Below are 27,838 nucleotides of genomic sequence, written 5' to 3' on the forward strand. Positions count from 1 at the left end.
GTATAGACAGTGGGTGGATGGGGAATAAATATTTCTTCAACATGCCTTTGTTCCCTAGCCGTAAAATTGTTCTCTGATCTTGTGAAAGATGTCTGTCTCATTGCTATTAGGAACAAACATCTTGCTTGAGTAGAGATATTTAAAAATTCAAATCTACCAGGACTATAAATAATTGCTTAATTTATGCAACTGCCAATTCAATCATGAAGTAAGAAATTTATCTTTCACATGAGTTTTTCCACAGATTATTAGGCTAATTATGAGAATTTTTTAAGCTTCAAGAATGTTAAAAACCGAATTCCAGGTAGATTCTTTCTGTTTCATGTGTTTGTTCATTTATATGTTCTGTTCCATGCAGGTTGGAGCCTTTGACCTCGTGTGCATTAAGCTCTTTCTTATGTAACAAGTAAAATAATGAATTTTACAAATATACAATACTTCTTTATATAAAAATGAAACCCACTGTCATTGTCAGTTCTATAAAAAAAAAAAAAAAAAAAATCTGTATACCGTTTAACAATTCTAATTGTAGATGCATGATTCAATCATTGAACTGGGTCATTTTGGGAATAAATTTGCTGGCATGAGGAATACTACACAATAAGCTGGATTCATTTATTCAAGTCAGCAAACAAATCCGTTTCAGAGGAAAACAAAAACAACATAATGCAGCAAAGATTATGCTGCAATCTGCACAGCTGTTGACATTCAATACCAACAGTCTATATATGTGATACCATCATAACAGCCTTATAAAAAAAAAACAGGCTTTCTCAAAAATGATTTTTTTTGTTTGCTTCACTGATTCCACAGTCCACACGTGCCAGGAAATCTCCCTACACTTCTGTGCAATCTCAGGACATTAGCAAGCCCAAGCTTTGCTACGCAAATCTGCTAGATTCTGGTGAGGTGAGAAAAGAAAAACATATAAGAAGTATGACAAGACGAACATTTATGGGAATTATGTGTCTGACGTAGTCCTCTTTGAGAAATAATAAAGCAAAACCGCTCATGAACACGAAGCACATATTCACCCTCAGGACAAATAACCTTTTTTTCTTTGTGCTGAAGTACAAATCTGCTTGATTGGAGCACGTTCAAGTCCTCATGGTGTACAGTACACTACATAATGATGTGCTTCATCAGTGACCTGAAATAATTTAAAACCCATTAGCCATTAAAAGAAGTTTACACGATGAGTCAGCTGTGACATAGGAGGCTTACTTCAGCCATCAGAAGACGCTATTCCTTGTTGAATTTTCTGGGTTTTAACATCAGGCCTCCTGCTGGCAGGGTGAGGCGGTTACGGGTGTGGGCTGGGGGATTTTCTTCCACAGTCTATAGACATTCAGACCAGGCGAACAGGAAACTGTAAAGTGCCCACAGGTGTGAATGTGTTTGTCCACGTGTTAGTCTGACCTGTCTGGGATGTTTCCCAGCCCGTTGCCTCGTGTGAAGCGGGGACACGCTTCAGAAGCCCTCTGACAGGGCAGAGCGGAATAAGAATGAGTAACTGGAATGCATGGATGGATTGATAGGCCTCACACTGAGAGACACGGCTGCCTTCGCTGACACTGAGACTGATAATGACCGCGTTAAGACGGGCCACGGGACACGTGGCCATTAGCGGCTGATGTCGGAGCACTTTCACAGAGTCCTTGGGGAGAGTACTTTTCAATTTGAAATTCTCTGCATTCTTTCAGCAAATCAATTCAGCAAAATAGTCTGCCCTTGAATTTCATTACATGCTGTCAAATGTGGATGATTTGCATTTACACCCTTCACCTTGGATGTCGTGCGGTGTTTATATCCCTTAGTGACATGTAAATGTTTTCAGTTTTTTTTCTAATCCTGTCTATCTGGACATGCACTTTATATCATGAGCATCAGTTAAAATAAGGATTTGACGTTCTTTATAGTTATAGAGAAGATATTTAATCTGGGTTGTTTCCTGTCCAGAGTTGCGCTGGACTCTGGAATGCTTTATCCAGTTTGCCCCGAAATTCTCCATCTTTACGTGTTGTTCAACATGGCGTTAATTTATTCCCATTTGCTTTCCCTTTGTTGTGCACGAACGGAAAGCACGGCGACATTTCCCCTGTATTATCAGAGCGCCAGCCATGTGCATATCCCGGGTTGAGTGATTCTGCACGTCACGGTTGCATTTCCACATCATTTTCTGAGCCTTTCAACACAAAATGTCTCAGAATCCATTTCTCCTGTAAGCCCACAAAGGGTGGGCTTCTGTCCTTCAGTCTGTCTGAGGAATGCACACAAATTTTACAGTACATAGCAAAAGTATACATTTAACCTTTTCATATTTCATCACTTTACAATCACACATTTTTTTATTGTGATTCAAGTGAAATAAACTGTCACAAACTAGTGCATTTGTGAAATGGAAGAAAAAATCTGTGGTATTTGGCTTCATCACTGAAATGAAGCCTGCATGTTTTTTGAGGCATGTTTCTACCAGCTCTGCACATCTAGAGAGTATTTTTTTGTGTGTGTCATCATTCTTTGTAAAATAGCTCAGGCTTTATAAATTTTATTCACCTCTGTACTTTGACTGGACCACTGTAAGACATGAATATGCTTTATATGTGAATATGTTTTAACAATAAATTCCTTCTTGCCACTCTCTCATAAAGGCCATAACTCATCCAGTGAAATAAATAGTTGTTGACAGATTCCTGCAGCTGAGGTTTGCATCTCAGCAGGTCCTCCACAAATACCACAGGCCTCTCAAATAAAGCTCTCCTCCCCTGGACCGTCTGTTTAGGTAAAACAGTCATGAGCTGAAATGTTTACAGTTCTGCTATACTCTTGAACTTTTTTTCAAATGTTGGAACAAACTTTGGTCTTCATAATCTTGTTTGTTTGTCCATAAAAGTAATTTCATAAGCAGCCGAGGCCTTCACTGAACAACTTTATTTATACCAAAATTAGAATTAGAACTAGTATTAGAACATAGGTGGACTCCAATTAATGAATTAGGTGACTTCTAAAGAAAATCTGTTACCCTGAATTGTATTTAGTTGCTAGATATTTCTATATAAAAAGAAAAATAAAACAATTCATTTTTCTTTTACTTCAAAATTATGCACTACCTGGTTTGTCAATTATACAAACCCAGTGAAAATACACAGAACAAGACAAAAGGTGAAAAATTTCAACGAGCCTGAAAGCTTTTTCAAAACACTTTATACTAATTACAAAATCAGACATGTTAAAAGGCCTTTTCACGCATACATTTAAAGCGAGGGGAAAAAAAGAAAACCACAACTGTTGGCAAACATTTAAAATACATAATAACATCCATGATGTGTGTTCACGAAAGAGGCTCTCACAAATGAGTAGTTATCAAATAAATATTCATAGAATAATTGAATGATTAAGGAAAAATCCCCCCAGGTCTCAGGATTGGTAATCTTAATAGCTCAGCTCAGGCTGTGTGCAGTAGGACGTGGGTGAAAAGATCTCTCCCAAACAACCCCAAGCATGTGCCAGTGAAAATAATAAAAGCTCTAAGAAATGTGAGGCTGAGTTCACACAGCGATTGTGTGTGTGCGAGTGTGTGTGCTTGTGCTTGCATGTTTGGAAAAATACAATGTACGAGGCACACAACAACACATAGACGTACGATGGTATCACCCTCCCCCCCCTCCTACCCCAAAAAACAACAACAGAGAAACGGATGAATGCAGTGCTTCAGTGGCTCTAAATAATAAATGTAACGGCTTTGATTCACAGTCAATCGCGGACGACTCTCACGCGGCACAGGTGAAGGCGTTGAGAGAGCACATGAATTTCCTCTGATTCCTGCAGCTTATCGAAGATCCAGGGGATTGGTGGTGGATTAGTGCTTGTTTACACCAGGATAAGCATAACAGATGCATGTGTGTCTATTTTTTTTTTTTTAATATTCCTGTACAATTATTTTTAGATGCTGCAGCAGAGGTGTTGTACTATAAATACAAAGTAAAGTCAGAGAGAAGCACTGCCTCTCTGTTGTTTATAAAGGATTAATAAATGCTTTAAATATTCTGTAAACAGTCTGGTTAATGGTTCATTTACACCCCTCCCAGCTTCCTGTTGGCTCAGATCCGGTAGAGGTTCTGTTCGTCCGAGTGGCTCTCCTGGCTCTGAGCGACACCAGGTTCAGAAGCCTTTCTAGCTCATCTCCGGAACTGCTCAGACCGGCAGAGCCGAGTCCTTCCTGTTCCTCCTGTGATCGCCTCCAATCCTCCTCCTGTAGATCCCAGGCCCTCAAAGGGGGCATGAGTTGAGCCGGGTGCAGGTTGAGGCCCGGCGGGCTCGACGGGTATCCCTCGTACGCTCGCCGTGTTGGCGGTAGAGTGTCGTAGAGACTCTCCGAGTCGTCGTTTGGCTCTGGATCATGGCAGGCCTCTCTGTACTCCTCGTAAATAGGCGAGGAGCTGTCTTCAACACTGTCACGGCCGTGCAGCTGCAGATGTTCTCTGTGGTGCGCCGCCACATCCCTGCTTCTCATCTCCGTCTTTTTCCCTTCCCCTTCGTGTCTCCTCTTTTCATCTCTGTGCACAGTTTGTCTTCTTTCCCACTCGCCAGACTGATTCCTCTCCCACTGGAAGGTCCTCCTCCTGTTCTCCTGGCCCCACTCATGGCCTCTGTCACCGCTGCAGCTCATCATTCTGGAGTCAAGCTGGAGGGAGCGTGTGCTGCCTCCACGTCTGATGTTCTGCTGGGCGTCACTGAGGTTGTAATGACATCCCACCTCTGGCGGATGCAGCCGTGACGGTGACAGCCAGCTCAAACTCTGGAAGGAAGTCTCCCACCGGTATGCTGAAAAAGAAAAGACAGAGAGCAACTCTTTAGGTGGTTTGGAAGTGTTTTACGGACAAGAAGTATTATTTTAATGAGGAGCTGATATATATAAGCTCACATGCTGCGTTATGAGCCCGAGGCCCCACTGCATGAAAACTAATGATGCTAAACTGCTTTAGGCATGAAGTCCTTAGTATAAAAAACAACCGCTTTTACTGTCTTTTGGATAGTGTGAGGAAGAATGATATGATCATTTTAATGGGTTTCACATCAGTAAAACGTAGATGCACTTTCAAAACTATTTCATAATCGTAACTACAGGAAGTTGACTGAGGCGAGCCAAGCACCAAACGACTGTGCCATAGAAAAGCATTTATACATCATGAACTTTTTTATGTTTGTCTCTTTAAAACGACCTTTATTGTATCTTATTAGGATTTTATGTGATAGACCTCCATTAAAGTATAGTCATAGTCATAAAAAAATGTCTAAATGTTTGTTTTTTTAAAAATGCTTTACAAATCTAAATTTGCAAAGTTCAGGACTAATTTAAATTTTTTTTAATTTTTTGTAGAAAAGATCTGAAACGGATTTTGGTCTGGATTTTGATTAGGTCATTCTAGCACATCCATCCTTTGATCTTAACCACATGTCAAACTCAAGGCCCAGGGACCAAATCGCGCCGGCCTTAGCTATTTCTGCGGACTTACAGAGGGACACATAAATAAAACAGTCAAGATAACAGTTGCCGTTCACACAGTAATTTTATCAATCAATTCAAAGCAGTTGTTTTCTGTATACTGCCAAATAGGTTTATTTGAACAACTATTTTAGCTTTTGTTTAACACAGCTACATCTATAATAGTAGTTGTTTTATTTAATTTTGTCTTACAAATTCATTGTCTGAAATCGGTTAAATATTGAACATTCAGTTTATGCCAGTTCCACCTTTATAAGTGTTTCACACAAAGATTCATTTTATATTATGATTACTGTAATTTTGAGGTAATGCTATTTGATTTTGAACTGAAAATGAAAAAATATATATGTAAATACTACTTAGTACTTCTTGCGCACTGCACCGTACCCCCTTAGAAGAGGGCCAAGACTTTCACTGAGATTGTAAATTACAAATATGATTTGTATGTAATAGGTTTTTCATTTCCTGTGTCTTGATAAGTTAAATCTGCTTTTTACTACAATTTTCAAATAGGAGTAAATATGTTTGTAAGGCACAACACATGCCAGTGATTATTATTGCATTAATAAAATGTATTTCTCTTTTAAGCTCTTCAATACTTTCTCTGCGGTATAAATAATTTTCTTAACAAGTATAAACCATTTGAAAACTTACAAGCCAGATATGAGGCTTGCTGAGAAATTTCCAGTGTGTTTATATTTATTATTGGACAAATTATGAATGCAGCAAAATGCAACATTTTGATATGTGTTCCTCATTGAAATGAATTATTCTGAGAAAACATAGTAAATCACAACTTCCTACAAACTACAGCATGCAGGCTGCATAATTCATGGTTTGGCTAATGAGCTGTGAGTGAAAAGGTATCATATTGATGAAGTGAGAGGAGCCAGAGGGGTCAGTCTCTGTGTGGGATAAAGCGTACACTTCATTAGTGTCCTGGAGAATGCCAGCTCCTGGGGTGCAATGCAAGACACACACGGACAAGAGATATTTATTAGACTTCCATGCCAACAAACCACAAAAAAAAGGGATTTTCTTTCTCAGGATGCCATTGCTGCTGAAATATCTAGGTCTCTGGTTGGAATATAAAAAAAAAAAAAAAAAAAGAGGGAATAAATAAATAAATACATGCTCTTACAATCCACAGTGTACTCTTTGACGAACTCTACACAAATCTTATCCTTGTTCTGCAGGTGGTGCCTCGCTATCGGTGAAATGGAAACAAAACAAATATCTCATCGGACAGAAAAACTTGGACGATACAGTCCAAAAGCAAACTCTGAATGCAGAAAAAAAGACTTGGGGAAGAATATTGAAGCAATGCATGATAACAGGAGGGTATTACTAATAAATGTACAGCAAATGAACATAAACACAAACAAAATAAAATCAACAGCACATGACCTATATGTGCACATATTATCTTTAATGCAATAATAGAAGTGGACAGTGATGCAGAGAGCTATGTTGGTACAATAAATGGACAAAGATCCCTTTTCAGTCTTAAATGTTTACATAATCATAATTTTAGCAATAATAGTAAGTTATTTAGTGCATGGAGTAAAAAACCCAACTGACATTTTTAATGTCTTAACATTTATACCAACCCATATTAAGTATTTCATTTAATTAATATTTGCAAATATGTATAATGAAGTTAATCTAAATGGGCGACTCCATGAGCTGCGGCAGTAAGACAAGATGACTCTGAATGTGGCTCGTTTGTGTTGCTCTTGAGAACATTTACGGGGCTTTTCCTAACTCTGGCCAAAAAAAATTACGGAGCAGGGAAGAACCTGCTCTGTGTTTCGCACAAAATCTGCAGAGACTGGATGACACTAGTAAAAAGAGGATTTATTTTAACCATAAAGACTGCTGGCCCGTTTTCGAGGATAAATCTTTACTAATTTAGGCTCTGATTAGCATACTTTTAGTTGTATTATTCAATCGTTTCTAGCATGTTTTCATCTGATTCAATGCTCGTTAGTTAAAGCTAATTATCTGTTCAATATCCCTGTTTTCCGTCTGTCTCGCCTCTTTCAAATACAGCTTGGCTGCTTAGCCCTTTCTGGAATAATTAGCCTCTGTAACCATCTAATTTAGATGTGGAATTAGTTCTGCCTTTCTATTTTATTCCACATAAGCTGAATACTCATTTTTGTTGATTAAGCTTTTCATTAAAAAAAAAAAATACTGATCAAGAGCTTTAAGTTCCACAAGGGGATGAATCTTGCTTTACGTGTGTAATTAAGTATGTGCACTTATGCATCATTAAAAACAATTCAGCCATGTACAATATTTTACATGTGTGGTATTATTTTATGTGTAGGCTTTATTGTACTTCAGTAAGCTGCTGATGTGTGGGTATAAATGCAGCTTTGCACAAAGTCAGACATTAAATGCTTGTTAGGCCTAGGAAATTTAGGGAAATTGAGAACAAACAGATTCTGTAACTATGAGCCGGTTAATATTAACTGTAAGACTGTAGCAGGAAGGGACACACTGATCTTATTCTTATTTACAAAGAATACCCAGTTAGGTCCCTAACTGGGTATTCTTTGTAAAAGCAAAGCAACGCATTTATTCGTCAGAAGAGAAAAGTCAGTGGTCAAACTGCGGCTGGTGCCCTATTTAGTGTGAAAGCGAAAGTATTAGCTGCCTCTTTCTCTGCTGTTTTGTGCAGATGTGAAACTTGGCTCAAAGTGCCCTTGAAATCCTCTGAGGCTGTCTGAAAGGCTGGGGTGAAAGCTTTGCTTTGCTTAAACAGACAATTAACAGTAAAATGGCTTGTCTCATGGAAAAACGTGACCCCACGCTTTTATTTTGGTCCACATTTTAAACAAAACTGTGTTGATGTTTCAAACAGCTAACAGTATTATTTTCTGTTCCAGATAGAATCCATACAATAATGCTTTAGAAATTGCGCTCCTGATGTGTGGCGGCTTTTCTAACAGACAGTGCAACCCGCCCAGAACTGGAAAAATTGCCAACGGCAGCTTGCGTAAAACAATAAATAGTCCAAGGTGGTTACCCGGCCCCAAATCTGCTTGAACATCTGTGGGATGCACCAGAGCAAAACCCAATCCCACCCACCCACAGTAAAGACACGCTGCCAACTCCTCCACTTCAGAGAACACAAGAAATGCCAAGAAATCCCATGTACTGTACATGCCACGATGAGCTGAGCTGTTTCGGTGAGATGAGAGGGAACTCATGTTAGAAGGTTGGCGCTTTTCATTTTTGTAGTCAGATGGAACAAAAAGCATAGTTGGTGCAGTTGTGGCAGGAATTTATCCATAAATTATTTAAGATTTAACAGGTAAGGGTCAAACAATTGAACCTAAGACCAAGAGGAAAAACAGTATTTATAATATTTTTTTTATTATGAAAAGACAACCATGAGAAAGACTGTTGACTTAAGGAGGGAGAGAAACAAAAAAAAAATCTTTGTTCACAGAGTGTTATACCTAAACATATTAGTGGAAGGTTAAGTGGAAGAAAAACATCTTGTAGAAAAAGATGCAGAGTAAGATTTGGGAGGACTGTGACGGCACATTTAAAGCTTCAGTATGTAAAGTTTATGAACAATATGATCATAAAAGGAGGGTCAACCAACTACTGAGTGTAGTGCAGCCTTACACTCTTACAACCTTAAAAATTACATTTCCTATTTTTATTAGCATGCTGCTCTTTTTTCTATGGGGGTCCCCAACTGGTTCCTGTTTGTAAAATCTACAAAACAAAATAAACACTATACATCGCTCTGCAAATACATTATCTCTGATGATATTCTAATTTACAGAAATCCACTGGAACCACCAATCAGAAGACAGCTTGTGGAAATGCTTTAACATTTAAAATATGAACCACAAAATATATCAATATATTGGCTTACAGAGAATCTGATGATCTCTAGAGTATTGGGTGCAATGAACACTTTAATACAACACAATGTAAAGTATACAATAGGTCGGGCTTAGGATAAGAGCTCGGTAAGGGAAGTCGGAGGGATGGGTTTTTAATAAGATGTTTTTCAGCTGCTTTGCGTCTCACTCACCCGGGCTGTTCCACTGCTGTTCTTTGTCCATGTTTGACACTTCAAAGGGAGAGAGAAAGCAAAAGTCAGAGAAAGCCGGAGACAAACAACACAGGAACCAAAGAGGGAAAATTGAAGTAGAGAGAGGCGCGGTGTCAGAAACTGACAAAAATATTGAAAATCTAAGCAGAATGTTTTATTCTTAATAAGAACGGGGATTCAAGGCACAGCCTGGGCTGCTTTCAGCACACTGCATCCTTTTGCTCTGCCGCTGAACAAAGAGTTTGGCAACAGAAGACAGGCACAAAAGAGAAAGAGGAGTTAACAGAAGATGTTCTTTCATACCTTCACTTTCAATATCATCAACAGCATCATTGACTAGACGTATGACTGTGACTATGGATGCTAAAAGGAAAACACAAAGAGAAAAACAGAAGAAAAGAAACAACGTCAATGCATTTTTCATTATGTGTCACTGTAATATGTAAGAATGTAATTGGCTGTGGGCACACATGTTGAAAACACAAAGAGGGGACATGTTATTCTTACAAACACATTTTTATACATGTGAGATATATATATGGTTATATAATAGTATATTAAAAATGATTACATAATAGTATATTATATGAGTATATTATTATATATGCCATGCTTTAGATGCTGTTCTAAGTTTCTTTTTGATAATATCCGGATTGAGTTGTCATTGTGTTCTTGGAGTAATTTTGAGTAATTGCTTGTTTTTTTGTAGACTGCATTTTACTAACTCGGCTTTTCTCTGTCTGATATTAAAATTTGTTATGTGATCTGAAAAACCACAAACAGCAAGAAATATAAAAGAGAACAAATACTTATTCACAGTGTTGCATACAGAGAGTGGTGAAACTTTGTCTATTCCTCTTCATTGTTCAGCTTGTAACAATGGAGGAAGGCGGATACCAGACGACATTTAATCCCAAGAAAATTCCCAAAACAAACAAAGAAGGACCCTGACTGGCGGATGGAAACTCATCTGGACAAAGTGGCAGTGCGCAAAAGCTGAATGTTTGGAGATTCAAGGATTCCTCAAACTTCAATGAACGGATAAAAACAACACACCAAGAATGTTTTTAATGAAGGGATGACATTGTAACATGACATAAAGCTCAAAATTGTTGATTTTGCATAATATCTTCCCTTTAAAAAACCCAGTGCATTGTAAAGTGGCTTCAGTAATTCATTCCTACCATTGTCATCTATGGACTCAGAGGTGTAGGAACTGAGGGAGCGCTCATCAGAGGTGGAGTCTGAGAGACACGCCACGTCCTCCTCCACAAGCTCTGCAACATATAAATTACATATAAATCCAAAATAAAATGAAAATCACATAAATCATGTAAATTAAAAAATAAAATGAAATTAAGTTACAAAGTACATACCTGTTTTAAATTTCAACTACATTATTAAATTGCATAAAACACTTGAAGTTTTAACCTTACAAGCTTTAGTGAAACAAGTAAATTACATTATTTTAAAATGTACTGTGCTGCGTAACTGAGAAAAGGAACAGAGCTTTTCAAATTTAAGAAACCATCCTTTTACAACACTAAAAACTGTAGAGTGCAGGTGTAATTTTTGACATGCAGCCACACTTACAAGCCACATTCTTTTTAAATCCCACAAATAGCTGAAAGGCTGATTACTTTTAAAAAACTGAAGACCAATTCAGAGGGAGAGAAAGAAAGAAAGCTAAACAGATACACTGAGATGAAACTGGGGTTATTTCACAGGAGATGAATTCATGAAAATGATCATAATCTCACACTGACGGTTACAAATTGACTTAAATTACATGAAGAAAGACAATTCTGGATAGAAAGGATGCTACGATGAACACTACTGTTCACTACTGTGAACACTACTTTTTGATTGTCAAAAAGAAAAACCTTTTTTTTTTCTCCCAAACAAAACCTAAAATCCAGTTTCTATGCAGTTGTACCTGGATTGAAAGAAAACAGCCTGAACCGATCATTTATTCACTTCTGAATCAGTTTTGATAAACTATTCCACTTCAGCTGCAGTGTCTTCTGTATGTGTAAGTCATTTGCTGAGCGAACTGCTTCTGAAATGAAGATGTTTTGTTTTGGGTGCTCTTTTTCTCGCCGTCTGCAAAATCGAGAAGTATTATGCTGGATTTTGGTATATTTGTTCATCTGCTTCTCTTCTGAGCAAGACTGAAAATAAACATCCCAAAGGAGAACTGGTTTCTTAGAAAGTTTATCAACTAAAGGATGTGGTGATGCAATGGTATTGAGAGAAACACGTTTTAAAACCCTTGGGTGTTTGGGCTATCTGCAAAGCAGACACCAAAGCTCTCAACTGCAAGATGTAAACCTGACATTTTATGAGGGCAGAGGAGTCAACTTAAATTTCATGTGGAGAAATCATCCAGATTTCTTTAGTTACCTTTGACATGCATGTCAACAGAGGTGTATTTCAAATAAATGGATGCTTATAAATCAGCGTGATCCCTGACACCGCTTTTCTTTGCAGTTATTTGGGAGGCTGTATCCTTTCAAAGCACCCGCTTGCTTCTGAGTGATTGTTTGTCAGACACGTGTCAAAAGGCCACAGCAGGTACTTGGGTGTCACAATGAGTTGGCATGTGGCCGTTAAAAGTGTCTGCATCACGGTCTGTTGAACCCGGGCACAGACAGGTACATTGCTCCTTCAGGTGCTCTAATCTCACAGCAATATAATGCCTGGTTTCACATAATTGTCCCAAATGTGAAAAGGATGGAAAAGGCAAACGAAGTGAAAATCAAGGGTCAAAAAATGGATTTTCTTTTGCTAAACAAAATGGTGTAGAAATAAAAAGGTGAAACTATGCCTGTGTGTAATTAAGGTGGACTATTTTCCAACTCTTTTTTTTTTTTGTTGTTGCTAAATTAGTAAGGCTTAATGCATGATATGGGGAGAAAGAAAGAAAGTATCGAGACATGTGACTGACTTTTTGAATGAATCACAAAACACTTAAACATACATTATTAGAGCACCTTGCAAAAGTATTTATCACTCTTAAACTTTTTTCCAAATGTTATCTTTTAACCATAAATTGAAATGCTTTTCTATATACATATATTTTACAGTATATCAATACAAATGACAAAATAATTTGATAGTACAAGAAAAAGGGAAAACATTTAAACTCAGGCTGGGGTTGGAGTCCAAGAACTTCTTGCTGCAAGGAGTTGGTTCTATCAGCTGTATCACTGAGCAGTCCTACTCAAATGATTAAAGACTGTCAGTTTATTATCCACTCAGGGATTGGCTTTTCTACTCACAGGCATCAGATGCAGAATGCTGCCTGGGCATCACCTTCAGCTTTCTAGAACCGTGCTACATATTCATAGTCTGGTGTTTATGGAGTTGGTAATGCTCCTCTGGGAATGTGTGCAGTAATGCAGCACCATCACTCATAAGGAATAAAGCAGCCACTGCAGATGCGTCTGTTCTGAGTCAGATTAAGAGGAGAGGAGAGGATTCTACAAATAATTAGCTTTAGCAAAAAGGCAAACTGTCAACGTCATCCTTTTACATTTTGTTTCATTAGTGCTCCAGTGATTAAGTTGTGTTTTGCTAATGTGTCCAGCTAAAAGTATAGGTTTTTCTTTATTCCACCCACTAACACACTCCTTGAACATGCCCTCTTTACTTAAACTCTTTAAAGTCCCATTAAAGCTCAAGCGGCATGACCACTGTGTGTTTGGGTTTTGTTGGGTTTTGGTACTTTTATGTGCTTTAGTCATTGTCTTGTTATACAAGTTTGCCATAGGCAGTTAATTTCTCTTTGTTCATCTCTTTTAGGAATTTATTGGCTTATTAGTTTAATTGTTGTGCTTAGTTTCTGTTTTCATTCTTGTGTTTTGTTTTCTGTGTATTTGGATTTATTTATCTTAGATCTGTGATAGTTTTTGTCCTATCTGGTCTGCCTGCATTTGGGTAAGTTCAAAAAGTAATCATTATACCTAATTATATATATATATATATATATATATATATATATATATATATATATATATATATATATATGTGTGTGTGTGTGTGTGTGTTTATCAAGTGTCTAAGATTTGACATTTATCTTATCTGCAATAAGTTAAACACTAGGATGATTATTTTGTTAAAGATTTTCAACTTGTCTGCTTTTAAATTTATCCATTATTGTTCACCCTTTCCTTTGTTAAACAGTTAATAATATTTGAAATTAAAATACTTATTATCACTAACCCTAAGCCAAACAGAAGACCAATGCCAAGTCCCAAGAGTTTTGCTTCTGATTCCTTTCCAACAAGAGATGCAATTGTCACAAATTGCTTTCTACAATCCGTTATATAATTGGTCAAGGAGTTAATTTCATGAGAATTTCTGTTTTTGGCTACTAAACCATAGCAATATAGAACCTCAATTTTCTAACCAAGTATTTCATTATTCTATTGTATTTATTCATGATGCAGAACGTGTATAACATCACAAATATGGATGTTTTCTTATAATAGGTGCAGCTCAGTAAAATGGAGCGCTGTTCAGCAGTTCATTTATTTCCGTCATCCAGTTTAAAAAGTCAAACTTTTATATAATATTCATTAAACACAAGCTGGATAAAATATATCAAACAATATGTCGTTTTCTTAATTTTGTTAAAGAAACCCACAATTCAGTTTCCTATAGAATCCAAAAATTACAGATGGGAAAAATATATATTTTTAATTCAGAAATACAATGATATGACCTACATCTTCATGGTGAAGGCTGCAGATTTGATAGTTGTCTGGCAAACATTCACTGACTCCACAAGAACTTGGTTGGTCAAAGTTTTGTAACCAGAATGGGAAGTTAGGTGGAAGGAAAAAGTGTGATTTAAAAAAGGAGCACAATTAAAACAAATAACTGTAGACTTGAGAGAATGTTTGAGGGAGAAACCATTCAAGAAATTGGGGGAGATTATATAATCCCATGCTTCCCTCTGTTGACAGAGGAGATGCTCATTTTATTTTCCAAGTGGACTTGACAACACTCCTAAAAGTACCAGTACTTGAATTAATGACCACTGTGTCACTGTGCTGGACGGTCAGCAGACATTTGTGATCAAAACAGCTTTGATAATTGTTAGAAAATTGATAAGAGGAAGACCCAACACTATAGATAACCAAAGACTGCTATTAATGCAACCCTATCCCTATTCTAATATATAAAGATGCATGTGTTTATTATTGTTCAGTGTTAAATTATGCTTCATTCAACAACTTTAATTATATTCATAGTTTGTGTTAATTATATAAAGTAACTAAACAGTCTTCAATATATTATAAAGGCGACACTTCAGACTAGTCATTAATGCAGTAATTTGGCTATTAGTTTTCTATTTATCACACTCACATTTTAATTAATAGTCCCTCCTGTGTTTGTAGATTATGCATGCTATTCTTTATTTTCCCTGCATGCACGCAGCAGGGGGAATAAACAAATAAAACAACTTATTTCCTATTCTCACAGGATGAGATCAATGATTAATGAGCAGGAAGTTCCAGCTGGAAGCTGTATTATTCAAACCGCAGCTCGGACAACGAATCGAAAATATCTGACATCCACTTTTGCTCTGAAATGCAACCTGATAATTTCATTGACAGAGAACAAACCGAACTGCGGTCTTGTTGACAGGGTCGACAGCTAAATATCACTCTAAAATGGAACTATCTGACAATGTCTCACTGCTTCCCTTCACTTTCTAGACATCTGAGCCGAGGCAGAGCCCTTGAAGCGTGGACGCAAAAAAGAAAAGGAAAAAATTACATCGGAGAGGAAGGTTGGGATTGTTTCATGGAGACCAATTTCAATGACTAATTCTGGACTTAACTTTTATAAAGAAAAGTAGGGCAGAAACATAAGGCATCAGTTCTGCCTGATTACTCTGACCATTCATACATAAGTGCAAGAGATGTAAGAGACTTTAGGCATATCCAAGATGATATAATTGCCAATTTGAGGAGTGGGACTGAGGGTTAAATTATTATTTATTGCTCCAAGGAGAGTCAACAGAAAAGTGAAATGAAAGGAGCACAACATAAAAATATGACGTTTTAAGCACTCTTGCCTACTCAGGGCCGTTTTCTTTGATGTTTGTGATCAAAAGGCACACATCACTGTGAAATAAGCTCTTGGAGTGGAGATGGTGGTGCGTTGGTAGCACAATGAGTTCACGGCTTGTGTACTCTTTTACCTTTGGAGATCAGATTGCGTGTGCTTGCGCGAGTGTGTGCATCTGTGTGTACAGGATACCACAGCCTTACCCTGCGGACTGTTATCCCTCTGGGTTCTCTCCAGCTCAAAAGCCCTCTGCCCCCATTCCTCCTCCCTCTCATCTCTGTGCCTGTCCAGGACTTTCTCTCTGGTTTCCTTGCCCTCCCATGAGACTTTGTGGGCTGGACTGTGCTCCGGGCGGCGGGCCGATGCTGAGGGGAGATTGGGTGCCACGCTACACACTGCAATTCCTCTCCTATTTGCCATACCTCGGACATTAGACACATCTGAGAGGAAGCTGCTCATCTGCAGAGACAGGAAATTATGCAGAATGTATTAAGTAGCCATTTATACTCACGTTTTGGTCAGGATGCCTATAAATATTGTGCATTTCTAAATCTGCAGTGCATACATTTTTACCCCTTGGCTGTTTCCTAAAGTTTACAGCACCCAGACATTTAAGATTATTTAACTTGATTTAGAAACTAAATGCAGTGCTGTAAAAAATATCCCTGCAGATTTATTCTGTTGTTTTTGTTTTTTTTTTCGTTTTTTTTTAACATAAATGTTTTGGATCATCAAACGATGTTTAATGTTTAATTTGACAAAGTTAATATGAGTAATTAATAGGTATGTTTTGGAATTCTGATTTTCATTTATTAAAAGAAATAAATTATCCAAACCAGCCTAGCCCCATATGAAAATGTAATTGCTGCCTAAACCTGATAAACTGATAGAACTACTCTTAGCAAAACAAATGTACCTGTTTTAGTTATTTATTTTATTTATTTTTTATAACTGCCAACCAGTCTGTACACAGTCTGACACACATTAAAAAGTTATCTAAAGCTAGGCATATGCTCTTATAAAACATTATTCACAAGGAAGACCATTTTTATACTGAAGTGTGCCTTTATACAGATGACACTATGAGATTTGAAGCTAATTATTGACAAACTTCAAGCTGCCATTCAACTCCTGCACACATCACTGCATGGCATAATTGTGTTTCTTAAGGTGAACAAAACAAAAAATAAATAAAATACACTCGGATCTCGGATATACAGTAATAGGTACCAACTCCAGGCCTCGAGGTTCAGTGTACTGCAGCTTTTAGATGTGTTCCAGGTCTAACACACCTGAATCACCTCTTCAGTATGCACTCAAGTTCTCCAGAATCCTGCTAATGAGCTCATTATTTGAGTCAGGTTTGCTGAAGCAGAGACACATCTAAAAGCTGCAGGACACTAGACCTCAAGGCCTGGATTTGAGGATCAGTGAGTTAGGTTGCAATGTGATATAGAAGTGAATGAGGTTCACTTAGACACCTGACTGCTTTCACTGGAAGTGGTCCTCTCGGTTCCCGGGAGGATAGAGTGGGCAGTAGGACGCACCATGACTTGGGGAGGACCTCCGGTGCACCCTCCCACCTCACCATAGGTTGCCGTGGTAGCCGGTGAGCCTGGCACACGCACAGCTTTGAACTCAATCCCCTCGACCCCCATTCCAGTCTTGTGTAGCATGTAGCTAGCTTCGGAGGAAACAGCTGAGATGCCCGAAGCAGCCATGGTCCCCGGACCCGGGTCGGAGTCTTTCCGGAATTTGATTTTCTTCCTGAAGGCGACGAAGAGTATGAGGAGAAAAATGATGACAAAGGCAAGCACTCCAATGCCTATTATTTCCCCCGGTCCAACATAAGACAGCGGCTCAGCCTGCAAAACATTGAAAAGAAGAAGAAGAAGAAGAAGAAAAAGAAAATCACTAAAACATGGACTCAGCATCTCTTATTCAAAGTGTAAGAAAACATACACCATCACTGCCTGCTGGAAGTACAGAAAGACCAAGAGAAGGATCCACTTCTGGTTATAAAATGATCAAATACATCCAACAACCCAGCAACCGCTGAGATGATTAAACTTAACTAGAGTAAAAGTAAAAATAACTTTTTTCTCCTTCAGTCTGTGAAGTTTGGAGTCAACCAGTCATATGAGGGTAATAAGAAATGGAGAAGTCCAGATTTTCATGTATACATGGACTTTTAGGATAGTGAGTCAATTAACTCAAGGTGTGAAAAAGGAACTACAAAAAAACAGACCTTTTTATCATTATTATAATTTGGAAAATTTCCCAGTAAGACTGAAAACAAAAATGCATTTTATTCATGTTAAATGAAAGCAGGAAATGCAGGTAACAGATTTAGTTAAATGACAGAAACACCATTTATAGCATTACATGCAAAAGAAAATGATCAATGCTCCTTATTTTTTCATTTAATGGAATAGGTAATGTGGACATTTCAGGTAAAAGTGAGATTTTTTCCTTAAACAATATTTTTAAGACAGAAGATCTTGCTCAGTCCAGATGTTTACTGCATATTGGTTGTAAAAGGTTATATCCCTGCTTCTTATGGTGTTCTCACAAACATCAAAAGCACTTTCTGACCTATTTGCAACTTTAAGTATGCAGTATTGGCACATGGTGATTTCAGAAATATTTAAAATGTCTCAAAGAAATGTTCCCATTTACTTTTTAATCAATGGAACTTCACAAAAAAATTAACAAACGTAATTTTTGGGATGTTTTATATCACTTTTATGAAAAGATCTAAGTAACCCATTGAATTTAACATTGAGAATCCTTGCTGACACCTACATCTCAGCTTTGTCTCATCCTAATTATATTACTAGTCCTTGGGATGCTGGACAGGAGTCTTCTAAATTAAATCTATTAACAATTAAGAAGGATCACACCTGTGCTTATAACGTCCCACAGCTGTCTGTTGTTGTTTGCCAACATAAAAACAATTTAACAAGGACAATAGCATCCTGTCACAATCTTGAGATGAGAAGCAGATCTTTGAAGCAGATCTTTGAAGGATACAATAAATGAAGATTTCCGCAGCCATTACCTGTTCTAAAGGCAAAGCAAAATAACTTTCTCTAAAAAAAACAAAAACAAACAAACAAAAAAAACATAAACAACAGACTTCCCAATGTAGTGATTAAGCAGAGAAAGCTCAGCCGAACTCTTTAAACTCATTCACACCTTCCCGTCTGGTGGGCTTCATTTGCCTTCATATTGAATTTTTTTTGTTCAAAAATATTCTCCAACAAACCTCTGAGGCATTTTTAGAACAGCTCTATTTATATTAATAAATACAATTAAGCTGGTGGTTGAAATGTGCCAAAACGTGAAAAGGGCTTAAGGGTATGAATGTTTTTGCAAGATACTGCATGTGTGTAAAACCTCCTTTGGATCACTCATGTTATTAAAATGTGTTTTTAAAAATCATTTGCAAATATTTTATGTAAAATCTCTGTGATAGCTTTGTTTTACTTCATTAAAAAAAATCTGAGTAGTACATGGAGAAATAAAACAGATGAACTGAACCCATTTTAGAATCAGTTAAACACTTCATTTCAATGTAGACAACTTGAAAGCGTCTGGAAATTGCACTAGAAGGAACATAGTGTAATGCATAATAAAAATCATAAGCATGACAAACTTCAAATAAAAGCTGTGATTCAGCCATTTCCACACTTTAACTCCTTCAGTGTGGAGACAAGGATACAAATCCCTCCAGGTGGCCGTATCTCTCAAAAGTCCTAGCAGTTTCACTGTGCCTCCCAAGTATGATTAGATTAATATACTGGAGTATTTTCCCCTGGATTTATTACTCTTTTAATCCGACTTTGTGCGCAGTTAAAACTCTACCTCTGTGTCATCCTCAGGGACCTGATTGTCGCAAAACTGGTCCTCGTATCCATCTGAGCAGTTGCAGTAGAATGAACCGAACGTGTTGACACACTCTCCTCTGTTTCCACAGTTGTCCTGGTCACACTCATTTACATCCACATCACATCTGACGGGCAAGAGACAAATATATTACCATTCATGGGATGTGCTGAAGTTTCAGTAAAACTAAAAGAGAACACACAATTAAAGTTTGACAGTATGCTAAAACAATGTATGTAAATTTGCCATATTTTCTCAATTTGAAAGTGTAGATAAAAGTAGCTATAAATTTATTGATATGGCACATATGCCTGGATGAATGGATGACATTTAAAAAAATAATTACTCATCCCTGTCATGAAATTCCACAATCTTCGATATTTTTCAAGACTGCGGTCAAAACAAGAGGTTATCTCTATGCATTTCCTATTGTCTGATTGTATAAGGTTTTTAAATCAAACAGACATGTTCACATAGATTCATAGAAAGGAAAATGCCCCCCAGAAAAATTGCATGCGCAGTTTCAACCTCTGCATGAATATGTGTTCATTTTAGGTTTTTATATCAAACACGGTGTCCTGCTGTGAAGGGGAAAGAAAATACTACTTTTTGCTTTTCAATTATTTTTTTCCTTGATAGGATTTTTCGAAACGCTTCGCAAGAGTTTTTTTTTTCTCTGACGTAAAAAAAAAAAAAGCATTTCAGAGGAAGCCTTATTGTGAAACTATCCAAAGTTTTTTTTTTTTTCTAATGATAAAAGTGCAGGGAGTCATTAAGTATATAAAGTTTTACTCCTCAGTGCTTAGATCTGCTGGTCAGTGAAATCCTCTCATAAATATTTTGAATAATGAATACTTCATGGCCTAATTAAAAACAGAAAAATTCAGACTGTCTGCCAGTTGAGTCATATATAAATATTTTTCATTTTTACTGCATAACTTGGCTGTTTATGTGGAATGTACAAGTCTTGCTTTTTAATTTGTTGTGAATTAATTTAATTTATTTCAAAATAAGGTTTCTGTAGGAACAACAGCTGGACAGTCCGGCCCACTCAGCAGATAATCCATGTGGAAACAAACCACTACAGTTTAGATTGGCACTCTACATAGCACATGCATTCAGCTAGTCTGTGCAATGTCAAAATTATACATACAAACTGATTCAAATATCTAAATAATCCCTCACTAATATTTAGCCAGATATTCTTTAGCGAGTTGCAGCTTAACCACACACTTTCTGTGGCCATCAGCAAGCTTCTGGCATCAAAGGAGCAACACATCTGGACACTCCTCATGACAGAATGGGTAGAACTACATGAAAAAGGCTTGTTTTCTGCCAGAGACCCACAGTTTGTGATCCACCGTTTTTCATCTTTGGGACAAAGCTTAAGGTTATCCTGCTTTATCTATTGCATGACATATCTCTGTATGTGTTTTAAATCAATAACCTGAAGAAGTAAGCAATAGTGGCCATGTTTCAGCCATCTGAGCTGGTGATTTGGGATGAAACAGAAGCACTCGGAAGTTATTCTCCTATTTTGTTATTCCATACAGTTTGATCCTAAACACATGTCAAAGCTGGTTCGGAATAAATAAAGTTCTTTTTTTTGTGTGTGTTTCTGGAATAAAATCCCACATCCTTAACTTAAACTCTGCTGAGGATTTGTTTACTATACCCAAAGCAGGAAACAAACCATTTTAAAAGAGCTCTAAGGGTATGAAGGCTGAAGGCTGTAAAAAGTATTGGACCGAGGTACAACTTGCTAGGGGAAATTCATCCAAATATTACAGGGGGATGATAATATTTGAGCATCCTTGCTTTAAGTTTGACCATATTCAAAATGCAGCTTTCAATTTTCATCAACGTTGTTTGCTGTGTGATTATTGCAACGTGAAAAATGAACAGCTTAAGTACATAAACTTCATTCCATCTTTATCAGAAGAGCGTCTCTGTCAAAGCAACCTGACTCTTCTTTTGATGAAAACTGCTCCCTAGTGGTGGCTCTGTTAAACAACTACGAAAACGCAGAGGTTATTTCAAAGACAATTACTGAGCAGTAATTAGGAAGGCAGCTCCAGACTGATTACAGGCTTTTCAACCAAGAATTGTCCCGAATTAAATTAGAACCACCAATTTGTCTCTCATAACAGCAAGTAAAACAACATTGTGGGTAGTAGGTGAATGTGTGCATGTTTTGGGGGGCGGGAGCGTAGCACATAGCATTTTATGCTTGAAAGAGAGAGTAGCTGCTAATGTTTTATTGTGCTACAAAAAACTAAATCATCACTCTGAGTGTATGTAAACAGTTTGGAAGTGGGGCACACTATTCATTAACACATCTTCTACAGTGTACTATTAAGTCCATTGTGTGGGTGCGTGTGCATGGTGTGTGTGTATGTGTGCATTTAATGTTTTTTTAAATCTTACATAAGTCCCCTGAGTCCTCTCGGACAGCCACAGAGGAATGCATTGCCAACAGCTTTGCACTCTCCACCGTTCTGGCATGGGTTTGGCATGCAGGATGTTAGTTCAACTTCACAGCGCCCCCCAGTGAATCCACTGCTGCAACTGCACATGAAGCCTGGTGGGCAAAGATTAGATTTGTTTCTTTAATACCATATGTCAACAATCATGCTGACAAAGTTGATTCATGCAGAATCATTTTATTGGAACAAACATTTGAAGTACAAGAGAGAACAATTTACTGTAGGTGCAAATAGATCATGTTATTTAGACTTAAACCTAAAATTATAATGATTATCATATATAAATGAATAAAAAACAAATGATTTTTTTTGTTCTATTAAACCATTAGTTCATTTAAATAAATTAAACTCATATTACAGAGATTCTTTAGATGCAAAGAGATATAAGGTTGCTTAATTATCAACCTGCAATACTGTAACTGTCCCCAAAGCCTGTGTAACTTTTTCCTATTGCACTTCTTTGTATTAATATGCTTACATATATAAGACTCTGAAGACCCAGCTACAATGATCCAGTCATGAACAGTTGTGGATGTCTAAGCTATCAAATCTAAATTTTGCATTTAAAAAATTATTTTTTGGTCGTTTCATTTCCTGCCAAACATAGCAACAGTAAAATAAATAATAAATAAAGAAATAATAAATAATAACACTTAAAAATAATACTTAAAAATATAGCTCTGCATGCACTATAAATAAGTAAACTAGAAAATAAATGGAACTGAATTGATGCAAAATAATGCTTCAGATGCATCTCTAGTTGTTAGATTTATTTTAGTAAAAATAAATGTAACAGTTTGAGTTGTGGTCATCTGCATGCATACAGACCTCCAAATGGCAGGCTGCTGCAGATGGCTCCATTGAGGCATGGCTGGCTGATGCATGGATCTGGGTAAAGAACACAGCCCAGCTTGACCTCACTCAGCCCGGCTATCTCGGCGTAACGGCTCCTCTTATTTTGGAGTGGCAGCTCGTTACCGTTCAGCATCAGTGACCCCAGGCAACCTTGGAAGCCGTCCTGGGGTCTCGCCGGGCCCCTCACTGAACGCTCTCCAAAGTCTGGCCCTCCTCCCAGGCTTTCCTCAAGTCCAAAGACAGGTCTCTCACCTGGCCCGTTCAGCAGCCTCACTTGTGCCCCAAAGAAAAACGAGGAATCGGGAGCGAGTGGCCAGAGACGGACTGGGGCCCGTGCCGCTCTGCGACGTTCCACGTAGCTGTCGTCCAGTGAAAGAAGGGTGTAGTTTCTGGTCAGCTCTAAAGCAACTGAATGCCACAGACCATCATTTATTGGTCTGTCTGAGATGCCCATGACCCCAAGGGTGTTGTCGCAGTCCAACTGGAACCACAGTCGACCCCCTTCAATCTGGTAACAAAACGTTTGTGTTTTACAGTTTTCATGACAAAACAGTTTAATCTGCAGAAATTGAGCAGAAAAGCATCCAGGGAAACAGAAGAACTGCATAACTGCGGTCAGTTTTTAAATTTACCTTTAGCATAGTGCAAGGGTTAACACGAGTAAACATAATGACTCCTCTTGTTTGAAGCGTTCTAACCCTGAGGCCAAGTCTCATCTCTCCACTCTGGATCCTCTCTGTCACTCTGTACTTGATGTAGCTGTTTCCAGAAAAGCTCAGAGAGGTCTGACCTACTCAGTCATACCAGGAGGAGAAACGAGTTTCAATTACAGCTCAATAAACCGTTATGCTTTCATACATCCTTTACAGTCCAGTTGAGAAAAGCAGAACAAAGTGGCCCAGGAAGCGAAAATAATGAAATCATACCTGCACACTCATCCAATCGCTCAGGCTGACACTGGCAGACAGATGGTGCTGTTGGACCAGAAAGGACACACCGCATATCGTCTGGACAGGACTGACCTTCACAAAGTTCTACAGGGGTTGGGCACGTCCCCCCTGTTTGCGAAACGGGATGGACGCATAAATAACAGAACAGAGCACTGTTACACTCTCATTTTATCAACCACCCATGAAAGACAATAAATCCTTAGAATTTATAGTGATTAAAAAACACTACCTTCAAGTCTGCAAAACAAATTCATGCCCTGAGTATTCCCTGACTCAGTAAAAACTAATGCATTCAATAGAATAGAATAGAATAGAACTGATGTAAGTTTTTAATAACAACTTGGGAAATGTACCTGTCGCAAAAGCAGAAAACAAACCAAACACACTATACAGTAAAATATGTGACCACAAAAAAATAAAATGTGGAAAGTATTACACTCCCAAGTCAATTTATTAAGTATGCCAGCTCGATTGCTTTTTAATGCAAATAGAGCCTCAGACTATTACATTACAGCAACTCATTGCATGAGGACATTTCGATGGGCTGCAGATAACTTGCTAGAGTCCAAACCGAGCGTCAGAGTGGGGAAGAAAATAAATCTAAGTGAGTTTGAAAGTGAAATGTTTGTTTGCGCCTGTGGGATTGGCTTGAGTATTAGAGAAACTGCTGATCTAATAAGATTTTCACACACAACCATTTGTCACTTTTTCAGAAAATGGTCTGAAACCATAAAAAATAAAATAAAATAAACTCTCCAGATAGCAGCACACATGTGAAGGAAAAAGCATTGTTGTCAGAAGTCAGATAATTGGAGGTGGATAGAAAGAAAAAAGGACATGCATGGACAAAATTGTTAGTACCCATCTGTTAATTACCTAAAAGTCCACAATGGTTACTGTAATAACTTAAACCTATAAGTAATAATGAATAAAAAAATACTGAAAATGGATCAGTGAAAATGGTTCAACATTAAAAATAATGCAATTAAACAGGCCTGGACAAAAATGATGGTCCTGCTAAAAAAATGAAAATAATTTGGCCATAGGTACATGTTGTCTATGATAGGTGTCTTCAAGTCTGTAATTAGTCAGTCTGCTTTGTTAAATGTTTAAAAATGGTCACCGTTCTGTTTGGTGACATGGTGTGCACCACACTAAACATGGACCACAGGAAGCCAAGGAGAAAGTTGCCCAACATTAAAACAGAACATTAAAAAGAAAATTGTAGAGTTAAGGTTAGGTTAACTCCAAGCAGTGTGATGTCCCTGTGACTACAGCTGCTGATGTTATTTGTAGGTTTAAGGTCTGTAGGACTGTAGCCAACTTCCTTGGCTGTGACAAGAGGAAGAAAATTGATGACAGATTGAAGGGAAGGATAAAACGAAAGAACAAAAATCCCAGAACAGCCTCTGGTACACTATGAATCACAAAGTTCATATTATCTCAAACTGTTTTTTTTTTAATGTGACAATGCATTTACTGTAATCCAATAAGCAGATCCGTATAGAGCACCTTATGAATGTGGTGAAATGTAAAATTTGCATAGGGGACTTTTTGCAAGTGACAAATCTACAGCAACAGCATTATGATATTACATCAACATGGACCAAAATCTCTGAAGAGTGTTTCAGATAAATTGTTCATTTTATTCCATAAAGAATTAAGGCAATTTTAAAGGAAAATGAGAGACCAACCTGGTACTTGGAAGGTGTCCCTAATAAAGTGGCCAGTCAATGTACATTTGCATCATCACAAAAATACCTTAAGGAAGTTAAATTAGAAGTGTTGACCATTTGTAAGAATCACATTTTTGGAAAAAAGTGAAATGCTCACCTGAGCAAGTGCAGCTCTCTGTGCGTCCAAACCTGGGCAGCACCAAGGTGATCCTTTCTGTGTTGTAGGTAACAGGCAAACCACCCTCCATCACCAGCGTGTTTTTACACTCCATGTCTCCACAATCCAGCTTCCCAGAACAGGTGCCGCTGATTAAAACGGCTCCAGCAAGGGCACCTCGCATCTCACCGCGTGCTGCTGCTTCCTCCAGCTTTGCTGCCAACTCCTCCTGGGAGTAAAACCCCTCCATCCGTCCAGTGCCTAACGTCTCCGGTCTCTCCACTGCCAGAACCAAATCGATATTAGATGTCCCTGTAACTGGCTGCACACCAAGTATGTGAAGAGGATCCTGCTGCCCTGGTAACCATTTCCAGCCGGATATAGCTCGTAAAGTTACTTTAATCTGATTCAGGTACCGTCCAAGTAATTCCTCCCATGAGATGGAGCTGAAGCGCAAGGTCAGGGCGCTACGCGGCAAAACATCAGTCACCTGTTCAACCTGGACTGACACATCAGCTATGACAGCAAATCGTCCGTCACTGATTGTTGCGTTCATCTGGTATCTGAAAGAAGACAAGAACATGTAATGCATTTTCACTCGGGAAGTTTTTTTCCAGAGCAAACTTTTGGCTGTATGAATTTTAAGTTTGTGTAATTTGCATGTACCTCCCAGGTTCCAAGCCTGGCAGAGCAACAACACTCCCATCTTGTCTGTTGATCTTAAACATGCTCTTTGGATGAGGCTTGTGGTTAAAAGACAGGACGTCATTGGGGTCACGGTCTGTGGCATAGATTCGGCCGATCGGACCACCCGGAAAAGTATCTGTTGACATGACGATGTAGATCTCCAGAGGGGAGACAATGGGCTTGTACTGACTGTTACCGATGACTCTCAGAAAAGCCCAGGAAGAAGAAGTAAGACTCGGTTTACCCGAGTCACTTGCCTATGGCATCAAAAGAGGACATTAGACGAGGAATAAATTAACAAACTATATGCAGACATGTATAGAAACTACTTAAGGTAGAACATTGTTAGGTTTCTAATGTTAGAGGTAGCTGGTAATGTTATCATTTTAAACCAGATTACCTACCGAAACCTGATTCAGTCTACAAATGAAGTCACATATTTACATACAATGTATAAAAAGCATGCACACATTTAGTTTCAACCATTTCATTAACAGAACATTCTAATATTACTTTTAAAGGGTTCTAAGTTATTCTGGGATATCCAGGTAATTTGTTTTCAAAAATCTCCACAAAACAGTGAGCGACAAACAGCACATCCAGCCATTACCTGAATTTCAAGTATGAATTCTCTGGGTGCTTCAGGACCGAACACACGGTTGGACTTTAGAGATCCAGTCTGGTCCAAACGGAAGAAACTACCTTCATTTCCTGCCACTATGCGAAACACAAAGGGGGCACCGTTTCTAGGGGAGTCTTTATCACTGACTGACAGTGTTAGCAGGGTGGTGCCAGCAGCCTGGTTGAGCTGAAAGTAGAGTGATGAGTTTGAATGTCAAAACACCAAAGACCTACACAGAGGACACACACACACACACACACACACACACACACACACACACACACACGCAGGATTACCTGTATAATGGCTGTGGAGTTGGGAGGAGTAAAGACCGGAGGGTTGTCGTTAACATCAGAGATGTCGATGTTAACGGCGACAGTGGAGGACATGGCAGGAGAGCCGCTATCAAATGCTTGTACAGATAAAGTGTACCTGGATACCTAGAGGATAAACATAAAGATAACAGACTTCATTAGATGAGTATTTTTGCAATCCCGTGCTTACTAATCTAAAAATTCAAATGGATTGCATACAAAATACAGTAAACTTCATATTCATTGACAACCAGGAAAGGAATGCGCAAAAAGCCTTGACGTAATTTAAAGTTTTACTCTCACTAAAAGAATCACAATAACCCAACCATTTAGTTTATTACAATTGTGACTAAGGATGTTGCTGCGTATTAAGAAAAACCCTTACTAGTTCTCTGTCAAGTCTCTTATTAACTTTAAGCAGCCCAGTCACAGGATCAATCCAGAAGTGATTGGTCCGATCACCTTTCAGAATTGAATAGGTAATTCGTCCATTCACTTGGCTGTCCAGATCTTCTGCCAACACCTTCACAACATG

At 38.1% G+C, this 27,838-nt stretch overlaps 1 protein-coding gene across 2 annotated transcripts in view; it reads right to left on the bottom strand.

Moving 5' to 3' along the window:
- Window positions 1-3,700: 3,700 nt before the first annotated feature.
- fat3b (FAT atypical cadherin 3b) overlaps window positions 3,701-27,838 on the bottom strand; it is a 76,396-nt gene continuing 52,258 nt past the window's right edge. Inside the window, exons 36-52 of one of the 2 annotated variants that reach the window (XM_014980687.2) lie at window positions 27,689-27,826; window positions 27,286-27,429; window positions 26,978-27,175; window positions 26,347-26,624; window positions 25,681-26,243; window positions 23,824-23,955; window positions 23,530-23,687; window positions 22,871-23,405; window positions 21,984-22,137; window positions 19,536-19,683; window positions 17,150-17,533; window positions 15,872-16,127; window positions 10,772-10,864; window positions 9,891-9,950; window positions 9,567-9,605; window positions 6,648-6,713; window positions 3,701-4,824 (exon numbers count right to left, since the gene is read on the bottom strand). In XM_014980687.2, coding sequence (XP_014836173.2) covers window positions 4,070-4,824; window positions 6,648-6,713; window positions 9,567-9,605; window positions 9,891-9,950; window positions 10,772-10,864; window positions 15,872-16,127; window positions 17,150-17,533; window positions 19,536-19,683; window positions 21,984-22,137; window positions 22,871-23,405; window positions 23,530-23,687; window positions 23,824-23,955; window positions 25,681-26,243; window positions 26,347-26,624; window positions 26,978-27,175; window positions 27,286-27,429; window positions 27,689-27,826 — 4,101 coding nt within the window. In that variant the 3' untranslated portion in view covers window positions 3,701-4,069. Of the gene's footprint in view, window positions 4,825-6,647; window positions 6,714-9,566; window positions 9,606-9,890; window positions 9,951-10,771; window positions 10,865-15,863; window positions 16,128-17,149; window positions 17,534-19,535; window positions 19,684-21,983; window positions 22,138-22,870; window positions 23,406-23,529; window positions 23,691-23,823; window positions 23,956-25,680; window positions 26,244-26,346; window positions 26,625-26,977; window positions 27,176-27,285; window positions 27,430-27,688; window positions 27,827-27,838 lie in introns of both variants that reach the window. The other variant, XM_088012695.1, reaches the window with a different exon arrangement.

Source organism: Poecilia mexicana, unplaced genomic scaffold, assembly GCF_051168715.1.
Source record: "Poecilia mexicana isolate PSO_F unplaced genomic scaffold, ASM5116871v1 scaffold_14, whole genome shotgun sequence".
NCBI lineage: Eukaryota > Metazoa > Chordata > Actinopteri > Cyprinodontiformes > Poeciliidae > Poecilia > Poecilia mexicana.